General features: G+C 42.2%; 1 protein-coding gene across 13 annotated transcripts in view; it reads right to left on the bottom strand.

The window, feature by feature from the left end:
- The window catches only part of CAPRIN2 (caprin family member 2), a 47999-nt gene extending 32677 nt beyond the window's left edge, over window positions 1-15322 (bottom strand). For 4 of the 13 annotated variants that reach the window (XM_046012489.1, XM_046012490.1, XM_046012492.1 and 1 more), the window contains exons 1-4: window positions 15138-15322; window positions 13745-14010; window positions 11721-11783; window positions 15-101 (exon numbers count right to left, since the gene is read on the bottom strand). In XM_046012489.1, coding sequence (XP_045868445.1) covers window positions 15-101; window positions 11721-11783; window positions 13745-13996 — 402 coding nt within the window. In that variant the 5' untranslated portion in view covers window positions 13997-14010; window positions 15138-15322. The other 9 variants (XM_046012491.1, XM_046012493.1, XM_046012481.1 and 6 more) reach the window with 7 other exon arrangements.
- Window positions 15323-15526: the final 204 nt, after the last annotated feature.

The following is a 15526-nucleotide window of genomic DNA, read 5'->3' as shown; positions in this document are numbered from 1 at the left end:
GAAAACATACTCACATCTTGGCTCAGTCCAGAAAAGGTTTTCTGAAGTTCCTTGGCAAATTCTAAGTTATGTAGTACTTCTTCATATTTTTCTACCGCTTCCTACCAAATAGGATAAGAAAACATCAATTCTGTTAACTTCTAAGTACCAATATGTCAGAATCTAAGTGTTCCTATAAAAATAATAGAGAAGACTTAAAACTTTATGAACCAGCCATTTACTATACATACTCAAAAAAGCAGGAAGGAGATAGAGCACTTAATAGAAGTTATATTAAGTTAAATTTAAAAATTCAGTTTTTAGGGGTGCCTTTGTGGCTCCATCAGTTAAGTGTCTAACTCTTGGTTTTGGCTCAGGTCATAGCCTCAGGGTTGTCAGACTGAGCCCCTGCTTGAGATTCTCTCTCCCTCTCTGCCCCTCACCTCCTCCAAATAAAGAATCTAAAAATTAAATATAAAAATTCAATTTTTAAAAAGATTTTATCCATTTATTTGACACAGAGAGAGAAAGCACAAGCAGGTAGAACATGCAGAGGGACAGGGAGAAGCAGGTTCCCTGCTGAGCAGAGAGCCTGACATGGGGCTTGACCCTAGGACCCTGGGATCACAACCTGAACCAAAGGCAGAGGCTTAACTGACTGAGCTACCCAGGTGCCCTAAAAATTCAATTTTTATACTAGAAATCTGAGCTATAATAACAGAGCTGATGCTGAGTTCCTATCTATAAGATATAAAGTCACAGAGACCTGTTGTTCTTAGGAGCAATTAAGCCAACAGAATTCCTGTCAATATTGATTCACTATTCAAATACAGTACACAAGAAGCATATCGAGGATCACACAGATGAATAAGCAACTTCAAAAAATGTGAGGCGCCTGGGTGGCTCAGTCAGTTGATCATCCAACTCTCAGTTTTGGCTCAGGTCATGATCTCATGGGTCATGGGATTAAGCCCCATGTTGGACTCCGTGCTCAGCAGGGAATCTGCTTGATGATTCTCTTCCTCTACCCATTGCCAAATGCAGGCACTCTCCCTCTCTCTCCAAGTTTCCCAAGGGAAAAAAAAAGAAATTTACACTATGGTAGAAAAGATTTGTAAACAATTACCTGTAACAGACAAAACTAAGTACTGTAACAGAAATATTGTAAATTTAAGGGTTTTTTTAAGACTTCATAGATGAACAAAAAAAGATTTCACTGGTGAACAAAGTTGGTAATTAGAAAAAGTGTAGATTTTTTAATAGAACTTTAACTGAAATCTATATGGAAGAACAGTAATATGAAACAGAAGAAGACAGGGAAATTGTCTAGCCACATAAAAGATATATTTTAAGGGCGCCTGGGTGGCCTTAAGTGTCTGCCTTCGGCTCAGGTCATGGTCCCAGGGTCCTGGGACTGAATTCCACATCCGGCTCCCTGCTCAGCAGGAAGCCTGCTTCTCCCCCTCCCCTCCCCGACTTGTGTTCTCTCTCTCTCTCGCAGTGTCTCTGTCAAATAAATAAATAAAATCTTTAAAAAAATTTTTTTAAGTCTTCATAAATACAGTATTCCACTTATAGCTATCTACCCAAAAGAAATGAAAACATTTGGGGCGCCTGGGTGACTCAGTGGGTTAAAGCCTCTGCCTTCGGCTCAGGTCATGATCTCAGGGTCCTGGGATCGAGCCCCGCATCGGGCTCTCTGCTCAGTGGGGAGCCTGCTTCCCTCTCACTCTCTCTGCCTGCCTCTCTGCCTACTTGTGATCTCTCTCTGTCAAATAAATAAATAAAATATTAAAAAAAAAAAAGAAAAATAAATAACTTAATCAATGTATTAAAAAAAAAAAAAAAAGATACAAGAGGGTGCCTGGGTGGCTCAGTCATTAGGTGTCTGCCTTCCGCTCAGGTCATGTCCTGAAGTCCTGGGATCGAGTCCCACATCAGGCTCCTTACTCAGCAGGAAGCCCACTTCTCCCTCTCCCATTCCCCCTGCTCGTGTCCCCTCTCTCACGGTCTCTCTGTCAAATAAATCAACTCTTTAAAAAATAAATAAGTAAATAAAAGATAGAAAAGAGCAATTCTGACAGAATTCAGGGTAACAAACAAGTGCTATTAAAATAAACCAAGGAGGGGCACCTGGGTGGCTCAGTGGGTGAAGCCTCTGCCTTTGGCTCAGGTCATGATCTCAGAGTCCTGGGATCTAGCCACAAATCTGGCTCTTTGCTCAGCGGGGAGCCTGCTTCTCTCTCTCTCTCTGCCTACTTGTGATCTTTCTCTGTCAAATAAATAAATAAAATCTTTAAAAATAAATAAATAAATAAACCAAGGAAGTGGTGGTGGGGAGTTAAGAGTCAGGCTACAGCAAAGATAAAGGACTGGAAGGAGCGTCAGTGGTGCTGGTAACATACTGCTGGAGTGGTGGATTCTGATGATTGCTTTATGGTGCAATATAACCTATATGCAGCACTTTGTTGGAACCATGTTTCATAATAAAAACAATGAAGAAGCATTCCAACTACTGAGCCAAGAATGCACAGACAACACAATCAGTATACATCCCTCAGAGGTATGTTAAAACCAGAATGGAATACACTCCCCGCCCCCCCGCAATATTTATCCCAAATGGTATTAACGTTGATTCAAGAAAAGCAGCATCAGGGGCGCCTGGGTGGCTCAGTGGGTTAAAGCTTCTGCCTTCAGCTCAGGTCATGATCTCAGGGTCCTAGGATCGAGCCCCGCATCGGGCTCTCTGCTCAGCAGGGAGCCTGCTTCCTCCTCTCTCTCTGCCTGCTTCTCTGCCTACTTGTGATCTCTGTCTGTCAAATAAATAAATAAAATCTTCTAAAAAAAAAAAAAAAGAAAGAAAAGCAGCATCAGATAGAACTACCTCAACTTTCCATTATCCAATGTGGATCCATCCCTTCTTCCTCCCTTTCTTTGTTTACTGGAGGAGATATCCTTCTACCTGTGTCCTGGATCCTTTCAATTATGCTTTCATAAGAAATCTTACTCTGTGATTCCCGTTTAAAAATCTTTGAGTTTTTCCCTCTCAGCTGATGCTTAAACCAGCATTTTAAAAAGTTCAAGTCTCCCCCAGCTTAAATTAGAAAAATAAAAAGTGCCCCTTAGAAAAATAAAAAGTGCCCCTTTGGCAACAACCAACTCCTTCCAGTCTCAGAAAAATTTCAAAAATGTCTACACAGTCCATTTCCTCATCAGCCCTAATCAACCTGGACTCTGTTTCCACCATTCTACCAGAATTGTCTTGGCCTAAATCAGCAATGTCAATACCACCTTTCAAACCCACAGATCTTCTATAGCTCTTGTTTTGGTTTACTTCTCAGAAGACTTCAAGATGAAGGTATCCTCTAGCTTTACAAACATCTGTTTTTAATAACACTACACTTCCATTCTTCTCCCATTTCTCCAACTATTTACCAGTAATTTTTCCATTACTTTCTCTCACCTCAGTTTTTAGCATTTATGAAATAAACTGGACCTACATCAGAGAGATGCTGGGCAACACAAATGATTTCATAATTTATAAATCACTCAAAATGATGCCTTCTAGTAAGTTCACTAGAAGTATTTTTAGCCTTTATTATTCAAACATCAAGTATCAATAATCCTAGGCTCTTTTTCTTTCTATATTCTCACCCAAGACAGTCTCATCTTTTCTCGTGGTTTTAATTAGCAGCCATACAAATGACAAATCTGCAGACTAAACTCTGTACTCCAGGGCACCTTGGTGGCTCAGTTGTTAAGCGCCTGCCTTCAGCTCAGGTCATGAGCCCAGGGTCCTGGGGATCCAGCCCTGCTCACGGGGAAGCCTGCTTTTCCCTCTCCCACTCCCCCTGCTTGAGTTCCCTCTCTCACTGTGTCTGTCATAAATAAATAGTATCCTAAAAAAAAAAAAAAATTCCTCTGTGCTTCAGACCTGTATCTTAAATACTACACATCAACCCTTAATGTTTCACAGGCACATTAAAATCAACCATCCAAAATTGAGCTCTTTATCCTAGCCTCCCAGTGTTTCCAGGCCCAACAAGTGGTTTTTGCCATCCATCCAAGTGTTCGAGCCAGAAACCTGGAAACCATTCTTGGCTCTTTCCTCTACTCCCACATCCTGTCACCAAGTTATGTTAATTCTACCTCTCAAATCCAACTACTTTACTCAAACTCCTCTGCTGCTGCCTTGGTACCAGCAAGATACCTATAGCCTCAGACCCAGACTATAGTCAACCTTTATCTGGTCTCCTTATACCCACACTTACCATCTCTAAACCATTACTCATGCTACAAAGTTATTTTCTTTATTTAATTATAAATCTGTAGTCATGTCCTGCTTAAAACCTATCCCTATCATTTCTGATAACCTTAAGAAAAAGCACAAAGTCTTTAAATGGCAAACAAAGATGTGCATGTGATTTCCCCCCTCTAACTACATTACTCTATCCATACTGCCTTTCTTTCCAGGTTCCTAGAAAGGCTCTTTGTAAAAACATTCTTTTCCTACTCAGGCCCTCAACACATGCTGGCATCTGCCTAGCCTGCTCTTCCTCCTTTCCCATTTTAATTTGCTAAGTCCTATTCATTTTTTAGGTCTTAACTAAAGCACTTCTTTCTCAAGGAAGCTGTCCTCAATTCTCCAAACTAGGTTAGATTCCTCATTATAATCCATTATCACTCTGTACTTCACCCTAACATCCATCACATTTGTATTTACTTATTCCCCTCCTCTCTTTTCCAGCACACTATATCCATGAAGACAAGGATCACATTTGCCCCTTAGGTTATAACCCTAACATTAAGCAGAGAACCTCCCAGCATAAATACTTAATGTATTATTGTTGAAATAATAAAATGAAGTTCAGAACATGATTATAGCCTCAAATATGCTGAAGATTCTAAACAGAATTTTAAAAATTTTGAACAGAATTATATTCTGAGACTTTGGTTTCAAAACCAAAAAAAGAAAAGGACACTAGTGGGAATAGGACTGGTGAACTGAAAAGGAAGGTCTCAAGACAAGAATATTAATTAGGAAGGCTACATAACATTTGGGTGGTGTGCCTGGACTAGGCCAGTTGCTGTGGGACTACAAAGCAGAAGAGATTCCATATTATTTAATGAGTTTTGCATTATGCAGTAAATAGAACACAGGGTCAGAATTTAGCAACTAGAGGTGAGTACCAAATCCTAATTCTTTAAAAATAAAAACTTCGGGGCGCCTGGGTGGCTCAGTAGTTTAAAGCCTCTGCTGCCTTCAGCTCAGGTCATGATCCCAGGGTCCTGGGATCGAGCCCCACATCAGGCTCTCTGCTCAGCAGGGAGTCTGCTTCCCTTCCTCTCTCTCTGCCTGCCTCTCTGCCTACTTGTGATCTCTGTCTGTCAAATAAATAAAATCCTTAAAAAAAATAAAAATAAAAAATAAAAACTTCAATGAAGCTGAAAGTGCCCCTTGCTATTTGCTCACTCACTCACTTGAATCTCAGTTCTCCATTTCAAACCCAGGCTGAATCAAAACAGACATTAAAGTTGTTAAGTGGGACTCTAAAAAACCTCATTAAGATGATCTTCTCAGGGCACCTGGGTGGCTCAGTGGGTTAAAGCCTCTGCCTTCGGGTCAGGTCATGATCCCAGGACCCTGGGATCGAGCCCCGCATTGGGCTCTCTGCTCCGCAGTGAGCCTGCTTCCTCCTCTCTCTCTGCCTGCCTCTCTGCCTACTTGTGATCTCTCTCTGTCAAATAAATAAAATATTAAGAAAAAAAAAGACGATCTTCTAGGGGCACCTGGGTGGCTCAGTGGGTTAAGCCTCTGCCTTTGGCTCAGGTCATGGTCTCAGGGTCCTGGGGCTCTCTGCTCCGTGGGGAGCCTGCTCCCCACCCCTCAACCCCCACCTCTCTGTCTACTTGTGATCTCTGTCAAATGAATAAATAAAATCCTAAAAAAAAAAAAAAAAAAAAAGACGATCTTCTTACTAGGTGCCTGGGTGGCTCAGTTAAACCCTGACCTTCAGCTCAGGTTTTTTGTTTTTTTTTTGTTTTTTTTTTTAATATTTTATTTATTTGACAGAGAGAAATCACAACTAGGCAGAGAGGCAGGCAGAGAGAGAGGAGGAAGCAGGCTCCCCGCAGAGCAGAGAGCCGGAGCCGGACGCGACGCGGAGCTCGATCCCAGAACGCTGGGATCATGACCCGAGCCAAAGGCAGAGGCTTTAACCCACTGAGCCACCCAGGCACCCCGGTTTTGGGTTTTGATCCCATGGTCGGGGATTGAAACCCACAGGCTGCTCCTTGCTCAGCAGGAGGTCAGCTTCCGCCCCCTCCCCCCTGCTCAAGCGCTGCTGCCCAAGCCAGCTCCCTCTCCTGGTCTTTAAATAAATAAAATCTTAAAAACACAATCTTCTCACTGTTTCAAAGGAAAAAATCTAGGTTTATGCTAAAAATCTGAATGAAATTTTTTAGTCTTTAGCTTTAGTCTTGACAGGTTACTTCTAAGTTACTATCAAAAAACATTATAATAGCCATGCAGATCATAGACAGCTTTATTTACAATAATAAAAATATACATTGGGTTAAAGAAATACAAATTGAAATTACAAATTTCTAGCCTATAATACTGAAAATACAGTATCCAACTTATAGCTGAAGCAATGCTTGAAGGAAAATTCCCAGCCTTAAATGCAGGCCAATGGGGGAAAAAAGGAAACAAAGGAATTAAGCACTCAATTCAAAGTTAGAAAATGAAGCAAATAAACCAAAGAAAAGCAGAAAGATAAAAGGAGTAGAAGAGGAAAAACTAAACCCAGACTCTATTTTTATTTATTTATTTATTTATTTGACAGACAGAGATCACAAGTAGGCAGAGAGGCAGGCAGAGAGAGAGGAGGAAGCAGGCTCCCTGAAGAGCAGAGAGCCCCATGCGGGGCTCAATCCCAGGACCCTGAGACCATGACCTGAGCCGAAGGCAGAGGCTTTAACCCACTGAGCCACCCAGGCGCCCCTAAACCCAGACTCTAGCTTAAAAAAAACAAAAAAAACAAAAAACTAGGTAACTTAAAACAGAACCACACAAAACTAGAAATAAACAGAAAGTAACATATAGACTTATACCAAAAATTACTTTGCCCCAAACTGTTCAAAAAAATTTTTTAAACTGGATGAAATAAGTGATTTCCAAAGTTAAGTTTTGAGAAGTTGACTCCAAAAAAAAAAAGAAAAAAAGCTTATCAATTTCAAAAAAGAGAAAAAGAGAAATAGATAATATTTTCAAAAATCTCCCACCCAGAAAAAGATCCAGGCTCAGAGAGTTTCAAAGAACAATTCAATCCTTAAAGACAACATATCATGGAAACACTGACATGGTATTAAAAAAGGAAACAGTGGATGAACAGCCAGAGCAGGGCAGACTTTTAGAGCAGTGAAACTATTTTACATAATATTGTAATGGTGGATACATGCCATTATACATTTGTCAAAAAACCACAGAATGTACAAAACTATGAGCTAAACCCTAACGTAAACTATGGACTTGAGATGTGTCAATGTACGTTCAATTACAACATACGTTACTACTCTCGTAAGGAATGCTGATGGCAGAGGAGACAGTGCACATATGGGATCAGCGGCTATAACTCTAACTTTCTGTTCAGGGTTGCTATAAACCCACAACCACTCAAAAAATAGTCTTAAAAAAAAAAGGAAAGGGCAAGAATAAAGTCCCCAAAAGCATCTATCGCTAAGCTAAATTGTACAGAAAATGTAGGAAGAGAAGGAGGCAAGGAAAAGAACATCTGCCTGCTTATAGAGACAAAGTCTGGACAGATACATAATCTACTAGGAATCATTACAACAGTTCCCCCTTATCCACTGGGGATGTGTTCCAAGACCCCAACAGATGCCTGAAAGCAGACAGTATTGAACCTTATATACATTTTTTATTTTATTTATTTATTTGACAGAGAGATCAGAAGTAGGCAGAGAGGCAGGCGGGGGATGGGGGGGTGGGCAGCAGGCTCCCCGCTGAGCAGAGAGCCCAATGAGCCACCCAGGCCCTCCAGTATTGAACCTCACATATACTTTTTCTTTCCCTATACATACATTCCTACAATGAAGTTTATTTATAAATCAGGCACAGTAAAAATTAACAATAAAATAGGACAATTATAACAATACACAGTAACAAGGGATGCCTGGGTGGCTCAGTCAGTTAAGTAACCGCCTTCAGCTCAGATCATGATCCTGGAGGCCCAGGATCAAGTCCCACATCTGGCTCTGTGCTCAGTGGTGAATCTGCTTCTCCCTCAGCCCTTCCCCCCTACTCATGCTTGCACATACACTCACAAGTAAATAGAATCTTCAAAAAAAAAGATAAAAAATATTTCCTAATTTCTGAACTATGTGAATTATTACCAACTTTAAAACTTAGTTAATAAAGGAATTTGTGATTAATTAAATAAGATCAAGATATTCACTGATCTATTTGATGGAATTGGGAATCTTATCTAAGGGATGTGATCGTAACTCTGAGCCCACTACTTTATGTTCATCCTTTTGCACGTGCTGATGCATATACCGTTTGCTGCCCCTTGTGAAACCCTGGAGCCAAACCACAAGCTCCTGGACCGGCCCCTAGATATGTTCTAACTGCCACACAGCTCACTGTCCCATTTCAGTGGGAAGCAGCCAGAGGGGTCATGGTCCCATTCCCTAACACACAGTGAAGTTTACTATTTAGGGAGAGGATCAGCGAGGGACAGGTGAGGCTACGTAGGGAGAGATACAGAGGGGGCTATGTGATCAGGCTCACTGAAACCCCAAAATATGGAGGTGTGGAGAAACCAGATGTAAAGGGACAAATCTGATCACCCTACCCTAGGCGTGTGGGTGGGTGTCTTTATGATAATCACCTGTCACCAACAAAGAACAATCAACCCCTAAAAAGGAAGTAAGCCATTCAAGGTGTTACCAATAGAGATGTTAAAAGGCTTTAAGTTCCTAGGTTAGCTTCCCATATACAAGACCAACCCTAAAGGCACACATTTGGCAACCCTGTTGGGACACCTCTCACTTAGAGCTTTTTCTCTATCTTCACTTAATAAACTTCTATCACTTTACTCACACACAAAAAAAAACCAAAATGAAACAAAAACTTAGAACTTTTTAATTAAATACTACACTACTAATGGTAGTTTTCTGAGGAGTCAGATTACAAATTTGTCTTCTTCCCATTTATCCACATTTTCTAAATTTCTACCTCAAATATACATTACTTGTATGAGATATTAGTTCTCAAAAGTACTGTAAACTATATGCTTAATTATATCTAAAAACCTAACATTCAATCATTTTATATTTAGTAAATCTAGACGTAATAAGTATTTTACATGTCTACTTCACGCTCTAAACTATCCTAAGTACTAGGAAAACAACAACAGACAGAATCTCTACGTTAAATGACCTATATTTTCAGAGAAAGAGAAACAAAATAAACTTCACAGTTGGTCAGAGAAGCAAGGCAGAGCGCCTGGGTGGCTCAGTCAGGTAAGCATCTGACTCCTGATTTTGAGTCAGGTCATGATCTCAAGGTCATGGGATGGAGCCCCGAATAGGCTCTACACTCAGTGCAGGGTCTGCTTGAGTCTCTCTTCCCCCTTTCCCTCCGTCCCTCCCCCCACTCTAACGCTCATTTTCTCTCTCTCAAATAAATAATCTTAGAAAAACAAAGCGCTAATGACTATGAATAGGGGAATGGAGGTATTGTGTTGTCAGGGCAAGCCTTACTGAGATGACCTTCAAATAAAAAGGTGAAGGAGGTGAAAACTGAGCCATTTAGACATCTGGGGGAAAAGCACCCCAGGCACTAGGAACAGCATGTGCAAAAGCCCTGAAGCAAAAGCGTGCCTGGATGTTTGAGGAACAGTAAGAAGGCCAGTGTAGCTGGAATGAAGTTAATAAGGGATGGAAGCACAAGAAAGACAATAAAGACGTGAAAGGAAATAGGGAGCATCTTTCATAGGACTTTGTTGGCCACAGTAAGGACATTTTGCCACCATGATGGGAACCAATGGCGACCTGAACAGAGGAATGTCCAACTGACTTGCATCTGAATAGGATTACTGAAGTTACCATGTTGAAAACAGACTTGGAGAAAGAGCAGAGATAGAAAAACCTGTGAGGGGGGCGCCTGGGTGGCTCAGTGGTTTAAGCCGCTGCTTTCGGCTCAGGTCATGATCTCAGGGTCCTGGGATCGAGTCCCACATCGGGCTCTCTGCTCGGCAGAGAGCCTGCTTCCCTCTCACTCTCTCTGCCTGCCTCTCTGCCTACTTGTGATCTCTGTCAAATAAATAAATAATCTTTAAAAAAAAAAGTACTATAAAAAAACCAAAGTGACTACTAGAGAAGCAACATGTAGCTATGAAGACAGTAATAAAAGACTGAGATCAGAGTTTGCCTGGCTGTACATCAGAAATATAGCTTATTCTTGACATAAAGAGCTACCAAGAGAACCACCTACTTCCCTAACCCTCTATTTCCCAAAAATCACATACTATCTAACACAAAGAAGAGTATTATCACTTTAAAAATTATTGAACACACCATGACTACTTAAAAACAAAGCTATGTGAGGGCGCCTGGGTGGCTCAGTGGGTTAAGCCACTGCCTTCGGCTCAGGTCATGATCTCAGGGTCCTGGGATCGAGTCCCGCATCGGGCTCTCTGCTCACAGGGAGCCTGCTTCCCTCTCTCTCTCTCTGTCTACTTGTGATCTCTGTCAAATAAATAAATAAAATATTTAAAAAAAAAAAAAAAAAAGCTATGTGAAATGTTGGATGTCCAGCTAAGTCCTCTCACCAGCTATGTGAGCACATCATTCTCGGAGCTCACACAATTCAAATCTGTGCCTCAGCGAAATTATAATTTACTACATTACAAAAATTCTAGGCCAGTGAAGAGGAGTCAAGCTGGCAAGGGAAAAGACCTTCAATGCCAGTATCCGTGATACACAACCAACAATTTTAATTAAAAAAGATAAAGACAACAGATCTACAGACTAGATCAAGTAACTTAATTTTGTCCCTTCTTAGCCAAGAGATATGACCAGGCAAACCTCAGTTAAACACTTTTTTAAAATTCCATATTGCACAAACTTTCATAACATTAGATAAACTTGCAGTTACCAGGTATACCATAAACAATATTTTTAAAAGCTGCAAATATTTTATAGTAAAGTTTAAAAAAGAAAAAGTCCAGGTATCAGGATAAATATGCCTCCTGAAGGTGGCATGGCAATCTATAAAAGTAGGGAGAAAACACAAAAGGGCTTAACGGGAAGCAAAAGGAGAAAACCTATGCAAGCTAGAATAAATATTCTTTGACATTTTACAGCAGAAAGATGACCACTTTAGAATAAATCAGTAAACAGTGGAAAATTAGTCTTCCCACCAACTTCTCCTTCAGTCCACACCAGCAAAAGTTTAAATCCATAGGCTAATTCTTAGTGATGGTCTACATTTTCACTCTTAAATTAACAACCCACACCCCCATTCATACAATCTGCTAGTGCAAAAGAAGTCTGTAAGATCTCATAAAGACAGTCTTTTTGAAAAATCCAGTTTATTTTCTTCACTGGTCTTATCAAATATTTGGTCTCACCAAACCCATTTAAAGTTTTACTAAGAAAAAAAACAAAAACAAAAAACAAAACCAGCAAGTGTGACTGAAGGATCATAAACCACTTACCAACTGGTCTGGATTAAGTTGCTCCCCATTTTTCAGGCGATCCTTATAGTCTTCCAGTTTGAGCTACAAAAGAGAAACTTGTTATCTATTATAGTCTGATATAAAACTCTGAAGAATGAAATAACAGTCTGCTTCTTATGAAAACAAAGTTCTTGAAGTAAGCTATTAATCTGTAAGAATATAGTTTACTGTATGTAAGGCAAGGGATCTACAGAAATTTCTAGACATTATTTTTGGTCCTGACTACTTGTAGGATGGAAAGGAGGTGGAGAGTGCTACTGGCATCTTGTGGGCAGAAGCCAGGAATGCTGCTAATCATCCTACAATCCAGAGGATAGCCCCTCCCCCAACCAACAAAATTATCTGGCACAAAATGTCGATGGCATTTAGGCTGAGAAATTCTGTTCCAACCTCATGCTTGAAGTTTTAGTTACTTGTTGAATTATGTGGCATTTGTCTAATAGCAAACTTTTTTTTTTTTTAAGATTTTATTTACTTACTTGACAGAGATCACAAGGAGGCAGAGAGGGGGGTAGGGAAGCAGGCTCCCCGCTGAGCAGAGAGCCCAATGCAAGCAAGGCTCAATCCCAGGACTCTGGGATCATGACCTGAGCCCAAGGCAGAGGCTTTAACCCACTGCACCACCACCCAGACGCCCCTCCAATAGCAAACTTCTTAATGGAGTATAGAAATGTAAAAGATATTTTCTCTAGCATTATAATAGCCTTAACTCAAAGCTCTTTTTCGTATTAAATTTATTTCAGTACACGACAAATGGCATTTATTGTCCCATAATAATGACAGGACCCACTTATGGTATTTTAAAAGCAATATTTAGGCTCTTCCCATACTGGCTTTACAGCTTTAAAGTACTTTCCCAGAAGCTTGAAATGAAAGCATTAGTACTGACCAGATAAGTATTCAAACTTAATAAGAAGTACTATAGTTAAGCTAGAGAGTAGGAATTAGTATTCATGTAGTTTCTCTGCCTGGGGAGGAAGGTATTAATGAGTCTCCATCAACACATCCTGCTTTGAATAGATCCTGTTTTGACTAGTTTCCCATAGTGGCAGGGAATTTGTGCTGACCCATACAAGCTCACCTTATCACACTTGCAATCAACTGCGTAACTGCATGAATTCAAAAGACAACTGGTGAGAGCAAGGGCTACAGAGAAACTATTAGTAATTGGCCTTCTTCACTATCTTCACTACTTTGGGGTGGGGGAAGGAAAACAAACAGTCAACTAGACTTAATCTCTTCACATTCCATTAAAGCAACTTTCCTAAGGTTGAACTGGGTCATAGAATAAAAATATGTAAGAGTTCCCAGGTCCAGATAGTCACTCACTCACCTAACTACCATAAGCAAAAGAGAATCATGACACAACAAAGTAACGTGCAGTACTGTTTCACAGGCTACATGACTCAGGAAACAAGCGATGAGTTGGATTCTTTACATCAGCATTTGCTGTAACGTTAGACTGATTACAAGGAGTCTCTTTATAAGGCTTTCTACAATGTTTCACCTACCAATCTTGAAGGATCACCTAGCAACACAAAAACTAGCGCTAAAACATTTTCTGGCGCTACCATCGCTGAAGCTTCCAAAGACTGCAGCAGCTATACTGCAATATCAACTGCTGCAGAAAGTCACAGGGAAAACAAGCTTTAAAAAAAAAAAAAAAAATCAGGCTATTACTTATCTATGAAAAAAAACATTAATACTACACTCAAAGAATTAATCTGATATCAAGTTGCTAGCTCTTCAAATATTTCAACAGCAGCATACATCATAATTTTGCTATGAATATCTGTATTTAGTTATGTTGAAAAATCAAACAGAAAATGTTTAATATACCTAATATTTAACCTGCTTTTATGTTTTCAGCCAGCTAAACCCCAAGGTTAGTTACATCTTTTATGAAAGAATATCTCTGAGCTCTGACAGAAAGCAAAAACGTCAGCTCCCTGACCCTTATTAAAGATGGTACATATACGGGGATGGGAGGTGGAGAAAGTTACCTTCTTTTTCTCGATGTTTCTAATTTTGTGTTTAAGGCATATGAGTCCATTATCAATATATGTCTCATATGCTTGGGAAGGAGAGGCAGCAGAACTGAGAGCAGACTGCAAGGGGCTCATGGCCCGCTGGTTTTCCCCATGCTGACTGTGGTTTACTTGAGGCTTGGCTGACTTCATATTCCCCTCTCTTCCCTCCTCTGAACGTCCTGAAGGTGACTGATAACCAAAAGGAGATGAAGAGAGTTGCACCATTGAAACAGATGAAGCTGAAGAAAGGAGGGAAAAAGTCAGATATAAAAGTAAATTCAGAGTAGAGGAATACACAGAAGCTTTAACTTCCCTGTGAAGTCTAGACCCAATCCCTCAAAATTCTTTTCTATAGAAGTGAGCTCAAAACCCAGTTACACGTTAGGTACTGGCCTCCATTTCACTACTTTTCAGGCGATTAGGCCAAGCACTAGCACCTTTACGTAGGCAAAATCTACAATACAGAGGATGTTTCCAGAAATTCAACATTCCACAGAGGGAGAACTGCTAATCAAGCAATGGCTTCAGAGCTCCTCTTTTCTCGTAAGGGCAATCCACATTCTGAATAATCTCTATGGTCAAATGATGACACACAAAAAATAAGTTTTCCCCATTAGAACCCTAAGGCAGCCTTTCAAATCTCTTTACATTATCCCTCACCACTAGCCCTAAACCCAATCAGAACGCCATTTAAGAGAAACTCCCGAACACACAATTCTTTTAAAGTCTCATTCACTAACTCATGAGTGGCTTCTTGAACAAGACCCCTAACTTCCCTTCACTTGCTCTGGGGCCTACAAGGCAAATCCGTCACCACTGGACATTTGTAGCGAGGTACTTGCAAGGGCCCCGGGTTGGTTTTCTGTTCCGTTTGGACTAAACCATAACCATTCACACCATACCAGTTTAAAGGCTCCTCCTCGCGAGCCTTACACCGCCCTGGTCAGTGGTCCTCACACTCCCCCCACCCTCGCGCATCCCCTTCCGGAGCACCCTCAAAGCAAGGGCATAATAGGCCCCCATGCAGGCCAGCGCTGGTCCTCAGTCCCCGCAGGGGCCGGCATGACAGTCGCCTCTACGGGGCGACACTTCAGCGCCCCGAGGGCACCGACCCCCGCCCTTCCCTCAGCCTTCCGGACGCCGAGGCACCAGGCTGGGGCCCCTTCTGCAGGTGCCTCTGGGAAGGTCGACCTGGAAGAAAACGCACTGGCCACCTGCCCTCGACGGCCCCGCCCCGAGGATGCCGAGCCGCCCTTCCACCTCACCGCCGGCGCGGCCACCCAGCTCTGCCCACCCTGGCCGGGGAGGGGGCGGGGTGCCGCCTCCCCACGCCGAGTCGACCCAGGCAACCGCAGCTCGGCTTCACCTCCGCAGGCCGCCGAGGCCGCTGCCGCTGCCGCAGCCCGGGCCCGCCTTCGAAAGCCGGCGGGAGCCAGGAGAGCTGCGGAGGTGGACCGGCGCCACCCCGCACTTGCGTCTCCTCCTCCCGCCTCCTCCCTCTCCCCTCCCTGTCCTCGCAGGCGGCGTCTGCGGCGCCAAGCGCTCCGCCGACTCAGCCGCTCTCGCCCAGGCCCGCCCTTTCCGCCGCACGGGGCTTATATAGGCGCGCCCCGCCCCCATCCGCCCGCACGCACATCCTCGGGCCGCCCCGGCACCGCCTCCTTCCGGTGCCCCAGTCCCCGCCGCCGCCGCGGGTTTCGCTCAGCCGGGGAGGGCGTTTGTTCTAGCCCCGGCTGCGGCGGGAACTCGGTCGCG

This window comes from Meles meles, chromosome 7 (genome assembly GCF_922984935.1).
Source record: "Meles meles chromosome 7, mMelMel3.1 paternal haplotype, whole genome shotgun sequence".
NCBI classification, from domain to species: Eukaryota; Metazoa; Chordata; class Mammalia; order Carnivora; family Mustelidae; genus Meles; species Meles meles.
Note: the sequence above shows the minus strand (reverse complement) of the source record. Positions and strands in the feature narration are given on the sequence as shown.